The sequence below is a fragment of the Aricia agestis genome, chromosome 12, assembly GCF_905147365.1.
Source record: "Aricia agestis chromosome 12, ilAriAges1.1, whole genome shotgun sequence".
In the NCBI taxonomy this organism is placed as follows: domain Eukaryota; kingdom Metazoa; phylum Arthropoda; class Insecta; order Lepidoptera; family Lycaenidae; genus Aricia; species Aricia agestis.
Window position 1 is genome coordinate 3,467,998 of NC_056417.1, and position 21,205 is coordinate 3,489,202.

General features: G+C 37.8%; 1 protein-coding gene and 1 long non-coding RNA gene across 2 annotated transcripts in view; one reads left to right on the forward strand and one right to left on the reverse strand.

Annotated features, from left to right (window-relative positions):
* The window catches only part of LOC121732232 (ankyrin repeat and fibronectin type-III domain-containing protein 1), a 160,752-nt gene that overhangs the window by 78,545 nt on the left and 61,002 nt on the right, over positions 1–21,205 (reverse strand). Inside the window, exon 5 of the mRNA XM_042122048.1 lies at positions 7,739–7,920. Coding sequence (XP_041977982.1) covers positions 7,739–7,920 — 182 coding nt within the window. The remainder of the gene's footprint in view (positions 1–7,738; positions 7,921–21,205) is intronic.
* LOC121732243 lies at positions 379–9,853 on the forward strand. Its single transcript, XR_006036339.1, has 3 exons — positions 379–393; positions 5,963–5,964; positions 9,796–9,853. It is a non-coding gene; the product is annotated as an uncharacterized LOC121732243 (long non-coding RNA).

Sequence of the window (21,205 nt, forward strand, 5' to 3'; positions counted from 1 at the left end):
ACAATTTGTCAAAAGCGGATAGTATTATGCAGTATACACCAAGCACATCTACTATCACGAAGAAACGAGCACATAATAATTATTATTTTAAAATCAAACATTTTTCTCTGATCCTTAATAATATACTTGTAATAATTATGAACAAACCTTGTACGACTCGGGCGAATCTAAAACTGCCTAGCACCTAGAGAAGACGTTTTCAGATTACAAAAATCTATGTGCTAAATTATTACAGAATTGAAATAAAAAAACTTACGTAAATTTTGTACATATAACTCACAATTAATAAAATATTTTAATAACAGTTAGCAGTTTTTTTTATTTTTGTTCATTTACAATATTAAAGGAAATACTTATTTGTTTTTGTCGGTCGAGCGTAATTTATTACATTATGTTTTTTTGTTTTGTTGTAAAAAATCCCTAGCAAGGAATATGAGAATACCCATATCATCTTATAACGCATTTAGTATAATGTCAGCCAATAAAATTTAAAATAAAAGCCAGTAAAATTTTTACGTCCGTGGCTCTAATATCCCAGACAGTATTGAATACGCCAAAATTGAATGTAACAAAGTTGGATTTCTTAAATCACAAATTCTAAATTCTTAGTAGAATTTCTGAGTGACACCAATATTGTACTATCAGTGAAGTTGATCCCCAGGCAGATGGGGGACCTACGTAGTTTAGTCGAGTCAGGCGCGGTCCGAAGGGGGGGGGGTCACAGGGGACATGACCCCCCCCAAAATCTAAGGTAAAATTGAAAATAAAATAAAACCCAGAACCGTCCGAGGGCGCAGATAAAAAAAATAGTGTAGTGACTACAGAGTGGGGGGGTCACTCAGTACAAAAATTTCAGGCTGCGACCGCGCCTGAGTCGAGTTACGTCAAACCCAGCCACGATTAACATTGAATTGACATGATCCGACCAAACAACGTTGGTCTGTCAACTGCCTAGGAATCGATTTCCTCGATGGTACAATTTTCGCTTCTTACATTTCTATCACAAGATATAAAATCGCTCTACCAGTCAAGCTGGCTCATTCGTGCCAAAGCCACGTTTTAGCAATATGGGCACAATACAAAATAGCATTGTGAATTTCAACCCATTCCCCAACTTGTATCAGATATCGCGCTAACGGTAATATTTACGATCCCTAATAAAATCGACGTTAAACTTGGTGAAAAGGTTTTATTGTTGGAAATAATTTATTTGAGTATAGTATATATTATGCCCTACTTATTTTTACGTCCCCTCGGGCCTTAAAGGCTAGGATCATCCTTGGCCACGTCTATAAAACGTAATCCCATTTAAAATAAGTATGATATGAATGGGGGCTATGAACGAAGAGGTACTAGCGACATAAGAAAAAACTTAAAACTCCTTTTGCGGCGCTATGCTCTTATGGGACGTGTAAAAATGCAAAAGGGTCAGGACGAATCGTAAGACTCAGATGAGAAGACTGCGCTGGTGCGCAGCATGGAAGAGGATTTTTTTTTTAATATAAAATAAGGGGGCAAACGGGCAAATGGCTCACGTGTTCGAAAGCAACTACAGTGGCCCATGGACGCTCGCAACATTAGAAGAGCTGCAGATGCGTTGCCGGCCTTTTAAGAGGGAATTCGCTCTCTTCTTGATGGTTTGCAAGTCGCATTGGTTCGGAAATACTGCTGGCGACAGTTCGTTCCAGAGTTTTACAGTGCGCGGCATAAAAATACGCGAAAAACGCACGGTGGAAGACTGCCACTCATCGAGGTGATGAGGAATACCATCCTCATCACCCACCCATTCTCTTTTCCACCTTACGTCGAAAACGTGTATGCCTACGGCCGCTGTTTCGTTTTCGTTTCTACCGGCTAGCCTAGATTGTAACTTGTTGTTTTTCAACAGTTTGACTGCTTCATCAGATCATCCATCGTTGTACAAGCTTTTCCATACAACATTTTCCAAAAAAATCGAGATGATTTTTTTGATAGTTAAAATAGCAATATAATTTTAATATTTATTATTTGAATAGATAAATAATGTATTTCACGTAGACGAAAACTAAAATATAATTTATGGTTTTCACTACATAAATTACAAAGAAAATTTAAAGATGATTTACAGAATAAGAAAATAGATAGATACTCAATATGAAATAGATACCTATCGCTAAAAATACTTCGATTGCGATCGAGAACTCATTATCATATCAAAAAGAAAGATATCAGATAAATGCATTGAATTTAAAATAATACAATTTTCCATTTCAATTCAATTTTAAAATACAAATATTAAACGAGTAGGTGTCAAAGTAATATGAATATTTATAAAATTATTACAAAAATATCTTAAGGAAATGAGAAGAGAGAAGAATATAAAAAGTATATAAAAACGTATTCTCAGACCTAACGAACAAAATATCATTAAAATCGGTTGAGCCGTTTTTGAGGAGTTCGCAGTTCTCGCACTAAACACTGTGACACGAGAATTTTGTATATTAGATGAAACACAAGCAAAACACTTTTTACTATAAAGCCTTGTCAATTATACAACTTTATATCGAAAAGTTTTGCAGCAAATAGCAATTATAAACGAAATCCGTGTCGGTTTCGGAAAATAAGGTTTTTGTATGTTTTCATACGAACTGTCGATATTTTCATACGCCGTCAGTTATTTGCCAGAGAAGCGAAAACAGTAATCCATATTAACATTATAAATGCAAAAGTTTGTCTGTTACCTATTCACGCCCAAACCCACCGATATAGATCATGATAGATACCGCATGTGTATGTACTTCGCGTGCCATATCGCGCTACCAAACAACGAGCAATGCTCGTCTTTCGAAAGTCTGTTCTTTAGTCTGCTATCGGAATCGGACGTCAATCGGAATTTTAAAAATGCCTAAATGCCTAAAAGTGATATATTGGCTGTAGAAATTTAAATAGAAACGTTGGCGTATGTACGATAATGGGCACTTTTCTTATCATCGGTACTTCACAGTAGCTATAAAAGGCACGGTCGTTTTCATACAAATAGAGCGACATGCGGCATTTATCTTGATCTATATCTGTGCCCAAACCGCTAAACCGAGTCGAAGGACATAGGATACTTTTTATCCAGGAAAAATGTACGATTCCTGCGCGATAAACAGATTTTGGCGCAAAATAGTTGTGGGCGTCATCTAATAGTTTATTATACCTTTGTCAAGTTCGTACCTTAGTAAATTCGTATCATAGCTAAATTGTAAACTTAAATTTTTTGGCCAATAGCGATCAAAAAGTAATCATATTTTAGGCTTACCTGGTGGTCCCGAAACTATACTATCTATATATATAAAAATGGATTTCCAATTGTGTTAGTAACGCTATAACTCGATAACGGCTGAATCGATTCTGTTAATTTTAGTCTTAACATATAATAATTATAGTCCAGGAAAGGTTTTAAAGTGAAACGAAGTTCACCGGGACAGCTAGAATAATAAATTTTTGAAACCCAAAAACTTAGCCCTATTGGAGTAAAAGTATAGTCTTAACTCGACATTTCACTTTTTTCATCTTTTGCACTGATAACTCACTGGAGCCACTGCAAATTACCCCCTAGGAACCTTCGCGAAACAATGACATTTAACATTTATTGCGGAATTTGACGACGTTTTTTACGCCTAAATAAAAAAGCCTCTCTAGCCTAGAATTCGAATTCCAGTCGGCGCCGTAAAATTTCATTGAATCGATCTCGGTACCTACCCAATTTTATTCTACCCTCAGATTCCGATCGTAGCTGCGGTCGAATGAATTATGAATGAATGGAGATAGGAATGAATGGATACATTAGCGAATGATTTTCTTTTGCAAAAATAATACAAGTAGGAATTTCCGGAGCGATTTGAAAGGGGTAAAACTTCTCGTTAAGATTACGGATTTTTTAAAGGTTTAGACCCAGTTTCATCAAGCAATGTTAAATAAATAATGGCTTGTTAAATCAGTTAATGGCCTGTTAGAGCTATCGAGCGTTCCACCATGCCACCATTTAACAGGCTGTTATATGAGTCAAAATAACAACTTTCAAAGACAATAATATGCAATATCAATAAAAGAATCTGTTTTGACTTTTGAGTCTTTCCGCCATGTTTCCGCTACGTCTTTATTAATAATTTTTCATAGTTATGAATAATTATTTATTTTCACTTTACCAAAAATTCAGCCTTCGGATTTTCCTTGACATTGCAAATATACTAACTTGTATCAAAATTACCAAACCGAAATATGTAAATAAAAGTTTGTATTATGAATCATGTTTTCAGCTTTGACAGATAAAAATTATTAACCTGGTAAATTAAGAAGAACTATTATAGCGTAACAAATGTATGCGATCAGTGATATTTTAATTTGGTCGCATTATCTACTATTATACTACTATGGAAGAAAGTGACACATTGCAGCAAACATGTCGTATTAATCTTGTACATTGCAATTTCGTCGCCTTATAATAAGAATGAACGAATTGATAGTTGTTCACTCGTTGTTCATATAACATTGCATTTACTAATCCGCTGTTAAATTTTTACTGTGGGACATAAGTATTTTAACAGTCTGTTTAATTTTCCAAGGTCCGTTAAGTAATGCCTTGTTAGGATTTAACAAACAGAGGTTGGTGAAATTGGGTCTAAACATGGTTACTAAAGATATAATATTCATTTGCATCCTATTAGCAAACAATATGTATCTAGAGACTCGAAGTAATAAAAGTGAAACTCACATATTTTTAAAACTTAACACGATGATGCAGATGGTAGCAAAAAGTCAACAGGATCCAATTCTGACCGAGTTTAGATTAATATAATTAAATACAGAACTCCAATAGAGTGCCATGAATATTCATTTCTTTTTATTTGTATAAAGCTTGGGATAGATATGAATATATTCCAAGCTTTATTTTAAACAAGTTAAAACTAAATATTCAAACTGAAAAGTTAAATATTAAACTTAGGAATTAATTTATGGCCAGTTTACATTAAACCAATCCAGTGCTGGATTGCTACTACCTTTTTTTTTTTGCTGCGCAGGGGAAACCCATCATGGGTGCCCCGGGTTGGTGATGTGCCTCAGTTATCTGAAGCACCCCGGGGGTATGTGGGACTCTTACCCACTAAAACCACCTGCGGTTCGCCTTCAGCCGTATGCGGAGGGATATCCTGGATATGTCTAACACAGTCAATCTCCGGTCGTCAAGGGATCCACGACCGGCCGGTCTACCTCAAAAGGACCGGACTTCCACCAAAGTAAGGACTAGCTAAGCCGGGCAGGTTCCCATCCTTGCCCGGAGCCCCGGATTAGACGGAAGTTTGGAGGTTCACGCAACGACGCCTCCGTACTCCCGTCCTACACCGGCGGAGCGGAACGGAGGATGGGTCATCTTCTCTGTACCGCTCCGCGGCCTCTTTCTGCGAAAGGAAAGTTTCGCAGAAAGAGACCACCGCCTGCCAAGGCCTCATCGCTCTCGAGCATGCAGCGAACCATGCTCGAGAGCGAGAGGTCCCGCCCAAGCACCGCCATGAGATCATGGCGCTGCACGGCCCAACGATCGCACACCTCGAGGGTGTGCTGGGCCGTGTCCTCCGCAGCGCCGCACTCATGGCAGGCTGGCGTAGGCTCCCTCCTGGAGGATTGCTACTACCTAGAATAATGTAAACGGACACTGGAATAAATAATAATCCAGAGATGGATTGGAATAATACAAACCCACTATTGTAACATAAAAGCCTAGTTTATTTTAAGGAGACTTTTTTATATAAACGGGCTTTGGCCCACCACACATTCCCACCGCTGTATGTCGCCAGGATCGACAGCGGTATCCAACCACGAAAACCCTTTGATATGGTCTCAGGGAGCCCGAGGGACATGCTAAAGCTGTCTTGAGACCCGCAACGAATTTAATCAGAAGAAGATAGGAGTAGGAAGTAATATTATAAAATATAAGGAGACGTTACGTTGAAGTAATTAAAAACTGACAAAGGAACTTTTTTTTAGGTTATTTTTTTTTATTACAATAATAATTATTAAGGTCGTCCATGGGCCAGTCGCCCATAATCCTTTGTTTGTCTCAGTTACATAATTTTAGGTTATTAGTAGGTTTTCTATTCGGCGTGTACATTTTAGAAGGATTATTACTAAAATTCATACGTGGGAGAGCCATGCTTCGGCACGAATGGGCCGGCTCGGCCGGAGAAATACCACGTTCTCATAGAAAACCGGCGAGAAACAGCGCTTGCGCTGTGTTTCGCCGAGTGAGTGAGTTTACCGGCCCAATCCCCTACTTTATTCCCTTCCCTACCCTCCCCTAATTCCTTCCCATCCCTACCCTCCCCTATTACCCTATTCCCTCTTAAAAGGCCGGCAACGCACCTGCAGCTCTTCTGATGCTGCGAGTGTCCATGGGCGACGGCAGTCGCTTACCATCAGGTGACTCGTTTGCTCGTTTGCCCCCTTATTTCATAAAAAAAAATGGTTATTTAATATTACATAATTAATTACATAATATATGACGTCGCAACATTTAATTTCCGAGCGTTCCAACCGGGGAGCTCTTGTCCGGTTTTTCAATCTGGAGACGCCTTGTCAAAATGAATAGATTCTACTAAACGTTCTTTAAAATGTTCCAACGACAGAGAATATACCCAACGGGGTACTTCTCGTTTTAAAGCGATTGGAGCCTATATGCTTACTCAGCGCGTTAACCGAATCGAGATTCGAGAATAAGGCTTCGGGGCCTAATTTTAATACTTTCGGTCTTCTATTTCAGAATGCAGGAAAGTCGACCAATTTGGATATTCAAGCTTGTATCATCGAATAAATTGATTCATTGGCAGATGAAGGACCAGAGTCATTTGGTCGGTTTATTCAATATTAATTGCTGGTTTACACGTAATTAAGTTGATAAGTAGTTAACTAAATTTTAACAAGTAGCAAGTTAAAATTTAGTAAGTACTAAACTAGATGACAATTAGAATTTAAGTTACTGCTTTTCTACTTATTAATACGTGTAAATCCAGCCATTAGTCGTGATCTATCTGTTGGGTTTGACAGATCCCGAGCAAATAGCGTAAGTCTGCGATCTGCCTTTTTTTACATGGAAAAACGCTTTACGCATTCCCAGCGGATTGAGGACATCGGCCGGGGTATGTGGGACTCCCCGTAAGATCTACCCACTAAAACCCCATGGTGCTCTACTCCCCGCTTAGGCATAGTTACGGGCACGATCAACCCACCGCAACTTTACCAACGGTTGTCTGCGCCAGACTCATCAAACATGTAGGCTTTTCTGGGTCATCCCGCGAGGTGGCCGAGAAAAGCCCACATGGAGGCCGCGAATCACGATGTGCAGGAGCACCATGCGCATTACGGCTCTTTTTTTTATGAAATAAGAGGGCAAACAAGCAAACGGGTCGCCTGATGGAAAGCAACTTCCGTCGCCCATGGACACTCGCAGCATCAGAAGAGCTGCAGGTGCGTTGCCGGCCTCTTAAGAGGGAATAGTTTTCTGTTTTCTGCTGTTCTTCTGTTTCACGCCGGTTTTCTGTGAGAACGTGGTATTTCTCCGGTCGAGCTGGCCCATTCGGTGCAATTGGCGGCGGTGTCCCCACACTGCCACCCCGAGTAAGGTCTGCGATCTGCCTATGAATCAACTTCCCTGGGTACCTTCGCTCTCCCCTCAAGAACAGAAACACTTATATTTTGTTTTTCTAAAACTACTCCTTACCCTGCTGTCCCCTCTGAGTCTTGTTCCTCCTGCCCACGGCGGGTGACACCAGGCTCAGTGCTCTGTCAGCTCTGGGCAGCTGTAACGTGGTGGGGCTGGGCTCGGAGTGTCTCGCGCATATCACCGCCTCCACCATGGAGTCGATGCTGGCTGACCGGGGTAGGTGGCCGTCGGATTCCCGCCTGGAAGTTGGAAGGTTCCTGGTTAGTTGCCGAAGCGATGGTTGGTAAAATACAGGGATTATTAACAATATGTTATTCTATTTAGAAAGAAGGCTATCTATCTTTTTTAAAGCAGTTTGTAGCTCACAATTATTCCAACGTCCTTGTCTAACCAATGTTTATATTAACCCTTAATTAGGCGCATCAAGAAAGTCACACAAGTAGTCGCATGGGGTCTTTACTGACCCCAAATAAAATAGTGAAAATTAAGGTGAAGAAATGAATAAAACGAAGTATTAATTATGCAAATTGTTAGATGGCTTTTTGTTACTAGAGATCGCCCAATGGTCGAAATTTGACCTTAGTGTCAACGACATCAGGACTACTATATTTTGTAAAAAAATATTGACTTTATCATAGTTTTTTTCAACCCTTCTCTCTGGTCTGCTGCTGATCTCAGACTGGCCGTGTAAGCATTGTCTAATAGTATCTAAGATTTAAAAAAAAAAACATTTTCAATTTGTCACCTTGTTGTCAACAGACTTCAACCATAAATAAAAGAGTATCATTCGTATGTATAGGCTTGTCACTCAAAAATCTGTCATTTTTCCTAGTGTGTGTGTTGTAGTGTGTGTAATGTTTTATTTGTTAAAAAAATGTTTGATAAAAGCATAATTTCAAAATAATAATAATAAAAAAAAAAAAAAACGTTTTTATTTCGGTCTGTGGACCATATAGTGTTAGTAAACATTTAACTTAAAAACTATGTAATACCTCGATGCACTCCTTCATCATATAAACTATAACTTTGCAAAATTTAATTCACCTACGTTTCCCCATTTTTCGTCAAAAGGGATACAAAGTTTTTGGCTCACGTTTTAATATATAGATTATTATTATTAAACAAAAACCTTGGTATGCCTCTTTATAACAAAAAAATCATGCAACTTCTTTTCTGTCTCGAAATCTCCACAATTTCACCATAGCTGAGATCGAGATGAAAAAAATATACTTTTTACTCCGATAACCAGATTTTTTTTGTAGCACCGAAGGAATTAGATCTTGAGATAATATTGGCAAACATAATTTCCTCATCTTATGATTTTTTACGCACTTTTGGTTATCACCATCTGATCATCGTCATCATCACTGGACTGGGTGGTCAGATATAATTTTAATCATTACTGGACTCTTCAATCTTGCTTGCTGGTTCATAGCCATTATAAATCGGTGTATAGTTTCGAAGTTCGGAGGCTAGCTTCAAAAATATCTTTGATCTTCAGAAACCTATCGTACTTTACTGTCTTGACTCATATTGACATTTTTATAAATCAATTTTGTGAAAAATTGCTGTTAATAGAATGATATACACATATATTTATGAAACATCCTAAATTATAACAAACATAATGTAAAAATTAAACATAATATTACAATAATAGAAACCTATCTTGTGACAAAAAAAGTTACGTAAGTGGTCGCATGACACATGCACCATCGTTAGCTGACCGGCTACCACTTATTAGGATACCTCGATAGGAGTTAGGAGACTACCAAGAGCGTCGTTGTATTCCTAGAACTCTAGCACATATTTTTTTCGGTTTGAAAGTGATTTGACCCCATGCGACTAATTAAGGGTTCATATTATGTTATTCATCTAACATAATTTGTAATAATTAGTCTATGAGCTATGTCATCTATTGGTGTGAACTAATTTGCAGAATCAATATTGTGTCTGATTCGTAGTTCCACATGGATTATGCCTATCTACGTCTACCTATACACGCCTATCTACGTCTACCTATACACGCCTATCTACGTCTACCTATCGTACAAAACATCCCTCTGTTCAGTAAAATTGACGCGTGATTTTGCACAATAAAATTGATCGTCTAGGGCAGCGGTCGGCAACACGCGGCCCGCGAACGTCTTACTTGCGGCCCGTGAATGTGTTATGAATAAGTTATATTAAGACGTATCAAAAATAGTGTTTTCTAATATTGCCAGCAGTAATTGCCTCTTAAGAACGCAGCTGTTTGTGTCATTTTATAACAAACATTAAACTTATTTCCCTTCATTATCTGTAGGTATACTGAGCTTCTAGGGTTAAGAGGATTCCACATCGCCCTTTTTTCCATACAAACGTTGTCCCCTGTTTCCTCCCTGGATAATGCTAGTAGAGTTATAATTTTTTTCCTGAATATCTACGGCCACTAATACAATGTCCCTATGTTTTCTTTTTTTTCATAATTTAATTATTAAATAAAATATGAACGTTCAAAAACCCAAAAAAATGGCCAAATTTTCCACTGTGTTCAAACGTCCAGAAAACAGATTTGGCTAGATTATACAAAAAAAGCAAAACATAGGAACACAGCTCAAGCCTTTTTTTAATATTTAATGAAAAAAGTACTTAAATCGGTTAAGTTTTGGAGAAGGAATCAGGGGACAACGAATCGTTGATTTTCTGGATTTTCTGCAGTTGTCTCTATCGCGTTCTGCGGTATAGGCCTGAGGTAAGGGAGACAGCTATATATATTACACGTACTTTTTTTCATTTCTCTAGCCCCTGTTGTATCCTCTTAATACGAGTATGAGGTCTAGGGCCCGCCTTTAGTTTGTTTTGCCATCTTGTGGCCCTTGCCTACCAAAAGGTTGCCGACCGCTGGTCTAGGGGCCCATGTAATCTCAAAAAAAATCGATTAGGACACATGTCCTAATCGATTTTTTTTTTTATTTTTTTTTTGAATTTAGATTATTAGTTCCGACATTGGAACTAATAATCTTAACGGCCGTCAAATCTCTATTCTCTACCCACTGACATTACCAAGAGGACTCATAAAAGCCGTTTTCTAAGAGCTCTTATAAACATTATAAGGGCTCTTATAATTTATAAACAACTAATAAACTCGCCAAAGTGCGTGGGCCGCCTTATTTGCTGGGAAGTTTTTAGTTGTATTAAAATGCAAATAAGCTGGTAAGCAGGTCGGCGCTCTGTCGCCGCTATCCAATTTAATTACGATAAACCAACAAGTACAGACAGCGGAAAAGTCAATCGCCACTTTTAGATCACTTTGGCATGTTCCGGATACGGGTATACGATGAAGATGATGGTCTTGAAGAAAATCAACAGCCCCCTTAGACAAAGTATCTTTCGTTAAAAACGATGACGAAATTCGTTAACAAAATGTATGCGGTTTGACATAAGTCATCGCTAAATGGCATTTCGTTTACGAAGAGTGAAGACTAATGTCAAATCCCATACATTTTGATAACGAATTTCGTCATCGTTTTTAACGAAAGGTACTTTGGCTATGGCCTCTGGAATACAAGTACCACTGGCACACCAGTGTGGTAGGGATTTAATGACATAGTATTATTATTTTTAACATTTTCACGAGTATTCTAAAGAGCGACTGACATAATTATTATGTATGTAGAATTTTGAAAGGTGAATAGTTCTAGTAAATAAATAATTATAATAATTAATATCGACCATTGCCGCGTCTTGCGAATTTTTTGAGAGCCATTTATCTAGCTTTTTAGATATATAGATAGAGGCTGATGTCAAAATATAAATCAAACGACGACGCTATTCAATAGATGTATTCCCATAAAAAAACTCTCAAAAAATGGCCATAACACAGTGTAGTTTGTTGTGTTGTGACTTGTGTTGTGTATGTGTTGTGTTGTGTTTGTTGTGTTTCAACTTCCAAGTAAGCCTTTGCCTCCACAGTCCACACTCACTCATTTTGCTGCCTCTACGACACAGTATAGTGTACACACAGTATTCTATCATGGCTGAACTTTCCTCAGTTTAACTTTTTAATAAGCCATAAACGGGCTCAAGCATTTTATTACAACCTCATTAATACTTTCTAGTGTGTCGATTTCGTTTCTTAAGGGGTTCTTATGTAGCGTGAAAAACAATACGTTATCAAATTTTTATTACATAAAATAGAGCGCGACCGAATCAAGAAATTCCGTAACGGGAAAATCCTAACACTCTGACCTGCCAGACTTACCAGACTTCGGCACGTGTGCGCTTGCGAATAGACGTATGCAAATTATAATAGCATAAGTTGATAAAAATGCTATGCAATTGCTTTACCGCGGCAGTCCCCAAGTGCCGCACGTATTTTTTTAGGAAGTTGATCTACTCACTAGTACAACAAGGCTATTGTCTAGAATCAACACTTAGTCAGTGAGAACAATATTAATTATCAATTGAGTGTTCCGAAATAAAATCCAGTGTACTAACCAGTGCGTCATACGTCATATTATTTTACTGGTGTGCCACTAGTGAAACAAGTTTGACGTAAAATAATGACGTCCTAATGCATGTCATATGACTTCAATGCACTGGTGTATATTTTGGGATATAATGTTAAATGTAGATGTCATGAACACTGGCCAGTATAAATAGAAAATTCTTTATTTGTACCAAAATCAAACTAAATTACAATATAAAATAAAACACTCAAAGAATATGTACAAATAGGTGGTCTTACAGCTGAAATCGGTTTCTTCCAGACAACCTTATATACTGGGTTATATTTCGGAACATGCACCGTACTTCTTCGTGGCTTAGTAGCGATAATAACAATTTATACAGTTACCACATAACAGCTTTTCATAATACAATATATGTACATAACGGCTATGTAGGTTGACCATATCTGATGTCGAAGGGCAGACAGGACGGATCATGTTATCAGTAGGGACAAAGACTTTATTATTTTATTATCCTTTGGCTCAACAAAACGTCATAGTAAATTAGGATTTATGACTAGTTATTAACAATTTTTAAATGAAATATGACTACGCCTCAAGCCTTTACGCCTCATTTCTTCGATATTTTAAGGCTACAATTCTTAACTAATCCCAGTGGAATGCGGATTGAAGATATCGGCCGGGGTATGTGGGACACCCCTGGAGGAAGGTCTACCTAAAACCCGATGGTGCTAAAATAAGCCCCGAATTGTTATCTACATATAGATAATTAGATACTAAAATAAATTTCCAAGAATATGATCTGAGCGAGAACACGATAATATCATAAAATTTTCTCGATAGGAAAAAATCACAAAGATATATCCAATTTTCACTTATAATACCACAAGAGCTTCAAAATTATCGGATATTTCCCGATAGGTTCGTTGCAAACAAATGAAGGATTCAAGTTTTTCGCTTCGCGCTCGTGATTTTTTAACCTGAAAAACTTGACGACTTTATTTGTTTGCAGGGAACCTTGAGGGAAATGCCAGATAATTTTGAAGCTCGTGTGGTATTCGGGGGATTATTTTTCCGTCCCAAATGTCGGCCAATATAATTGCACCATGAGACACAATTGAATTCAACCTGTCAGTTTGACGTGTTTGTCTTTTATATATAGCAACTACCAGAGAAAATTTTCAAAAAATTATCAGTATAATACCGTGTAGGTTGTACCACGTGACGTCGAATGGTGCAATTCTATTGGTCGATATTTGGGTCGGAAAAATAATCACGAATATTTCATATTATTTAAGTTAATATTTTAACACATTGTATAAAATTCTATCATTCAGACACTGACCTGGCGGATTTTTAAAATGTTGTTTTATCGAGTTAATAAGAAAAAACTAATTTGGCGATGATACCGCGTCGTCCTTTTTCACCTGGCAAATGAAAGACGGGCGTGAGTGTGAAGAGAGAAGGACGTGACATCGCCAAATTAGTTTTTTCTCAATAACTCGATAAATACCTATACAAAATTTAAAAAATCCGCTAGGTCGACCTCTCAATGATAGAATTTTATACAATGTGTTAAAATATTAACTCAGTTCAATGCACGGTTATGGCAATAAATGAAAAATTCGTGAAAACTAGATGCATCTTTGTGATTTTTTTCTATCGAGAAAATTTTAAGATATCGTGTTTTTGCTCAGATCAAATTCTCGGAAATATAATGTAGCATCTAATTTTACTTCGGGGCTTATTTTCAAGTATTAAAATGAATTATAAAATCGACACTTTAGGGTTAGTCGCCCCCTTAACGCATAAGGAATAGGTACAATGTACCATCGAATAAATTGATCCATAGGTAGATGAAGGATCTACCGCCTACGCCATTTGTCATTATTTAAATGTTAGTCCGCGGGACGCGTATAAAGCTTATAAATCAACTTGTCTGATAGTTCATTACGCTTTTTAAAGTGTCAAATGACAATGTATTTCGGCCTACATTTAGCGAACGGCGATGACAAAGATTTTTGTGTCGCTGCCAAAACATTATGAATATGGAGCACTTTACCAAGGTCGCTATATCTTTTGTACTTTAGAGGTCACCCTGATAACTTAGAAGTCGAAACATTGAAATGTGGAAATGATGGAAAGTGCTCTTTCAAGAACTGGAGTCTGGAACATATATTTTAAAATTATGAAAATAAAAATATATATACAGGGTGCAATTAAACCTTCCTGCCAAATTTTGACATATTGCTCCTTGTTAGAAATAAAAATACGCGTATTTTTTCTTTTATAATCACTCAGTACTAAAATGTTGAGAAATTACTTCCGGATTACAGTTATCCTAAAAACACTACAATTATTAATGGACACTAGGTACGCGTTGCCCGCGCGTGACGAAGTGCCACCGCGCGCGTGCCTTCCCCCGCGTCACCCTCGCTTATACCCACCGTCGCGAGCGACCGTTCTGCAACGATTTTAAATGGGATTAAATATGTCATTAAAAAAATTACAACCGATTTTTTTTTTAAATAAATGGACTCTCCTAATGATATCTAAGCCCTGGAAAAAATTTGGCAGGGAGGTTTAATTGCACCCTATATAAAACGATGTTTCATGTTCTTAAGTTTTCAAGAAATTTCTTTTCGGCTTCAAGAAGTACATTTAGCACTGCCCACTTATAGACTTCCATTTGCTCTGGAAAGGCAAAAAGTTTTTACCCTAATTGGCAGACAATATTGCAACGTCGCGAGATGTAGCTTGCTTTTTAGGGTTCCGTACACAAAGGGTAAAAGCCCTATTACTAAGAATTCCTTCCGTCTGTCAGTCTGTCTGTCTGTCGTTCTGTCTGTCCGTCTGGACTCCAGAAATTTTCACATATTGTGTATTTCTGTTGCCGCTATAATAAGAAATACTAAAAACGAAATTAATTTTTAAGAGGGCTCCCATACTACAAATAATATTTTGCCCTTTTTTGCTCGATTTCAATAATGTCAACATGAATGTCTTGAAATTTTTTTTCGGTATAATTCTTCGATCTTGAAAAAAATATAATAAAATCCCATACAAAAATACAATTTTTGGCCTAATTTTGCTCTACGGACGTACTCCTACGGAATCCTTCGTGCGCGAGTTCGACTCGCACTTGGCAACTTTTTAAAACAAGCTATTTAAATTTGGAACAGGCAGCACGATTCCTGCCCAAGTCTACAAATTCAATACGTATTTTCTAGTTTAGTAAATCTGTTTCAAATCAGTACTTCCATATCCATACATACTTTTTTAAATATTATAAATATACGAAAGTGTGTCTATCTGTCTGTCTGTCTGTTGCCTCTTCACGCCGCAACCGCTGAACCGATTTTGCTGAAATTTGGCATGGAGATACTTTGAATCCCGAGAAAGGATATAGGATACTTTTTATCCCGGAAAAATGTTTCCCACACGATAAACGAATTTTAGCGCAACGGAGTAACTATTTTTTTTTAATCCATTCCATTATAACTGTGACCTTGCGCAATGCAACCCTAACTTTTTCTCACCCCCACTGACTGTCACAGATAACTCCTCACCTCTTATCTACATAATTCGACTGATACACTCCACCAGTGACCCAGATGTGTCCCCCACAGCCGGGGGGTCGGACCCACCTCGCGGGGTCACGTGACCCTCCTTAACCTCATTAAACCCCCCCCAAACTGTATAGGGTTACGGAGATAAACAACTTTTCCTTATGAAATATATGTCACGGGGATGTATGGGAGATAAGCGCGGGATAATCTGGTGGTGACGGATTGTTTGTTTATTACTTATACCTAAATGCTGGGTCGTGAAAGTCAAAGGCGGTATGTGCTTTGGAAAAGTTTAAGAGGATTCCACACCGCCGTTTTTTCATACAAACGCTGTCCCCTGTTTCCTCCCTGGATAATGCCGGTAGAGTTATGACTTTTTTCCTGAATATCTATGGCCACTATTAGCATGTCCCTATGTTTTCTTTTTTTCATAATTTAATTATTAAAAAAGATAAGAGCGTCCAAAAACCCAAAAAAATGGCCAGATTTTCCTCTGTGTTCAAACACCCAGAAAACAAAACTGGCTAGAATATACAAAAAAATAAATAAAACATAGGAACAACAGCTCAAGCCTTGCTTTAATTCTCAATGAAAAAATTACTTAAATCGGTTAAGTTTTGGAGAAGGAATCAGCGGACAACGAATCGAAGATTTTCTGTTCTTTTATTAGAACTTTTGTCGTGTTGTCTCTATCGCGCTCTGCGGTGGGAGACTTGAGATTGGTGAGACAGCAATACATTTTCAAATACCTATTTTCAATTTCTCTCGCCCCTGGTGTATCCTCTTAATTTTTAGATCGTAACGATCAAAGTCATAATATTATGTTTCAATGATTACTAAAGTAGTTTAATTTGGAACTATGACTGGGTACTCGTACTTGACGACCTCTGTGGCTCAGTGGTGAGCGCGTTGGTAGCTCAAGCCGGGGGTCGCGGGTTCGAATCCCGCCGACGGAACAAAAAGTTTTCAATGTTCCCGGGTCTGGATGTGTATTAAATATGTGTATGATATAAGTAATAAAAATCTTAAATATATGTATAGTATAAAAGTATTAAATATATTTCCGTTGTCTGGTACCTGTAACACAAGTCCTTTAGGTACTTAGCACGGGGCCAGACTGACGTGGTGTGAAGCGTCCATAGATATTAAATATATATTATTCGTAATAAGCGGACTTTATGCCAGAGTCACCAAATGACTGCTTAAAAATATACCTTAAAGTGCAGCGCGACTGCAGCGCTGCACTTTAAGCCAGAGAGGTAAATATTTGAGACTTTTAACATAATATTAATTATTATTTTACGTTGGAAATATTAGAGAATGTAACTTTTGTGACTAAAATTTGTTTGTTCATGTTTAATTTAAAATTAAACATGAACAAACAAATTAATATTTCACAGTAATAACATACACTTTTCATGCACTTTTTCCACTTTTATTAATTTCTTTTATTACAATTATGTTTCACACGACCGGTTTCGATAAAATCATCATCAGGTTTAGTGCAGATAATTTTAATATTATATAAAATTGGTAAACAAAAATAGTGTTGTCAGCATCATGAAAAATTTCTACCATTTAGTACAATTTTCTAATAAAACAATTTCTTCTACCAAAAAAATAATATTTATTTAATATTAGATGATGCCCGCAACTCCGTTGCGCCAAAACTCGTTTATCGCGCGGGAACCTTACATTTTTACGGGACAAAAAGTATCCTATGTCCTTTACCGGGACTCAAAGTATCTCCATGCCAAATTTCAGCAAAATCGGTTCAGCGGTTTGGGCGTAAAGAGGTAACAGACAGACAGACAGACGGACAGACACACTTTCGCATTTATAACATTATAATTTTTTTATAAAATAAGGGGGCAAACGAACAAACGGGTCACCTGATGGAAAGCAACTTCCGTCGCCCATGGACACTCGCAGCATCAGAAGAGCTGCAAGTGCATTGCCGGCCTTTTAAGAGGGAATAGGGTAATAGGGGAGGGTAGGGAAGGGAAGGGAAGGGAATAAGGAAGGGTAGGGAGAGGAATAGGGTAGGGGGTTGGGCCTCCGGTAAACTCACTCACTCGGCGAAACACAGCGCAAGCGCTGTTTCACGCCGGTTTTCTGCGAGAACGTGGTATTTCTCGGGTCGAGCCGGCCCATTCGTGCCGAAGCATGGCTCTCCCACGTAAACGTCCATATTAGTATGGATTTGTGAAATTTTTATATATACTAAGCATTAAATTCTAAACTATTTGCCCTCATTTATTATGAAGTCAGTATTTTAATAATTCGTCAGTTCAATTCCTTTAGGACAGTTGACGTTGGTTTTGGTCCCCTGGGATATCTTGGTCTTTTGAGTCGTTTATTATTTGAATTATAATATGCAACGGTTAAATATTTCGTGTACTGAAACGTTCAACTATTTAATTAGGTTTTTAGCTGTAAATAGGTGCTCCTACAGACTGAGTTTTCGATAATGTTGATAAGTAGTGAAGAATTGCATGGGATTTTACTTGAGGGCAAAAGTGCTGCAAGGCTTTAAATGAACGTGGGCGGGGGCGCTGCTGGTAAAAGAGAACTGTCAAAAATTGCGCTTTTGTATGATGGCAGCGTTAGTTCCTTTTTTCGCCACGTTCATTAAAAGCCTTGTCGAGCTCTATGTGGAACTCCTAACATTTTTCTTCTCTTCGAATATATCAAATACATGGCACAGGTTCGGCCTCATATTATGGAATACTGTTCTCATCTCTGGGCAGGGGCGCCAAAATACCCAACCAAAATATGAGAGTAGTTGAATAGTCTAGGCCCATACCACGACACGGTTTCGAGACTCAAGCAATCGTACGAGAATGTTGCGTCCTACTCTTACAAACGTGAAATGACGTTGTTAGAGCAGGACGCGGCATTCTCTTCCGATTGTTTGAGTCTGAAAACGGTTTCGTAGTAACCCTACTGGATAGTTATCCAACGAAAGCCCGCTCGAATTGTTGACTGCCATAGTGTTTCAAACAGCTTGGACCCCTTAGAATTACGCCGAGATGTAGCTTCACTCTGCATCTTCTATTGGTTGTATCACGGGGAGTGCTCTGAAGAAATGTTCGGAATTGTACCTCCTGCAACTTTTCGCCATCGTTCCACGCTAAAAATATGCCATTCTCATCATCTTGATGAGTGACAGTCTTCCACAGTGCGTTTTTCGCGTAACTTTCTGCCGCGCACTGTAAAACTCTGGAACGAACTGTCGCCAGCAGTATTTTCCGGGCTAATACTTACGACCTGCAAACCTTCAAAAGGAGAGCGTATTCGCTCTTGAAAGGCCGGCAACGCACCTGCAGCTCTTCTAATGTTGCGAGTGTCCATGGGTGACGGTAGTTGTTTTGTTGTAACCCGTTTGCTCGTTTGCCCCCTTATCTTAATACCTCAATTTATATTTATCTTTGTCAGGTATATTTAAAATAGAAAATAATAAAAATTATTAAATCGTCAGAATATAATAATAATAATAGCTCCCACACCGGTTTCGTTGACGGTGGCCGGTTTCATTGAAACCAGGCCAGCTACGCAGGAGTAATTTTATAGTGCCCAAGTGTGTGCGCAGTACACAAGAGCACTCACGCGAGTGCGTCAGAATATAACCAAAACCTAAAATGAAACGCAGCGCTACACGTCTAAAACAGCTGTCGCAATAATCTCAACGTTTTGCCGGAAACAACATTCTACATCCGGGTGTGAAAATCCGAATAAGAATTCCGTAAAAAGTTTTCAAATGGAATTAGGGTGGGGCGGGTGCGGAGGCGGAAAGCGACATGCCACTCTGTGTTAGCCGCCCCAGCGCGCAACGAATAGAGCCGACGAAAATTCCCGTCTTTCGCGGTTCCCGTGAATTTTCAATAAAAGTATTTGTAAATTGCTTTAAAATCTTGATTTTTATTTTAATGAAATATTGGATTATGTCTATGAGATTGATTTAAGTTTTCGTCGCACGAATTAAGCAGGACACAAAAGACCGCAAAGTTTTTAAATACAGTCTTTAAGTACATAATAATTGTGAATTGCTTTAAAAATATGATTTACTTACTTATATTATTTTTAGGGGAAAGATAAATCTTGTGATATTGTACTGGATCAATAGGAATTGATATTATAAGCTACTTGTTATTTCTTAGTACTACTCTTGCATTCATATTATTATGTGATATTATGGTGTGACATATTTAGTCGAAACAAAATCCCCCGCGTCCTGTGCATTTTCAGCTACAATAATGTATGGCCTTATTATTATTAATTGACTCCAAAACAGTGAAATTCGAAAATAATTGTACAGTTCCAATGGTTCACATCGCCATATTTATAAATGAAATCAGGAGTAACTTGAGGAGGGATGAGGAGGAGAGGAGGGATTTGTACAGGACCGAATGTAATTTTGTACTTTCGTTTATAAATATACATAAAATATTAGTTTGTGACCTAGTAGTGGGGATATGCGTGGCACCAGAAATTATATTCTTTTGAGAAAGCAAGGTATAAATTGGTAAGACAAAATCCCACCCAGTCCTTTTGAAGACATTTTGTAGCGCTCACAAACAGCGCGATTCAGATTGTTTAAACCGCTACGTAACTATCTGTCTTACAGCATTAGTGTCAGTTATAATATCAAGGAATTTGTAAACCGTAAAAAATGCGGCCCGCCTCGCAGCGCCCCGGCACAGTGCTCGCGTATCCTTAGGTGGGATTTCACCAGGCACACTCAAAACTTCGTTTTATAAAACTTAGTTCTCATTGAACGCGTTCACGCGGTGACATAAATCTCGTTCTATTGCAAATGGATTTCACAAACTTCTTTTGATCGCGATTATTAAATCTAAGTTTACGTAACGTCACACGATTATTTTACATGTTTTCATAATTTTAAAGCCTTTTTGCGTTATTTTAACTACAATAGCAAGAAATAAACTAACCAAACGCATGTGTCAAAACTGTGTCTTGATTTTTCTTTTTTCGATGATTTTTGTTCCGCCATGACAGGGCTTGAACGGGTTTTATGAAGTTAAATTTCGGGCTTTAGGCGTTCAGAAGATAAAACTCGGATTTGCTGTGAACGCGTTCAATTTATGTTGGTGAAATGCAATTCGATGTTATAATCGCGTTTATACGTTTTAAACCGGTACAGTATGCATTGAACGCGTTCCATTTCTTTGGTGAAATCGCCCCTTAATCGTGGATTAATATTTTTTACCTCTTGTATTCTTTCACAAATTGATTTGACCCTTCTTATACCTGAGGGAACTGTATTCTAATTTCCAACCCTAATGAATTTCCCAAACGATTTTCGAAGCAATTTTTCTTTTTACGAAAAACTTACTAAATATAAAAGTTATTATTTGTATATTACACCTTTATTGTGTTATTAATTCTCTTTGAAAGACTTTTAATTACTTTCTTCAGAGCTCTTTGAACTCCTGACATTTTCATAAACTCTTTGATCTTTTTAATTATGTTAAAGTGCAATA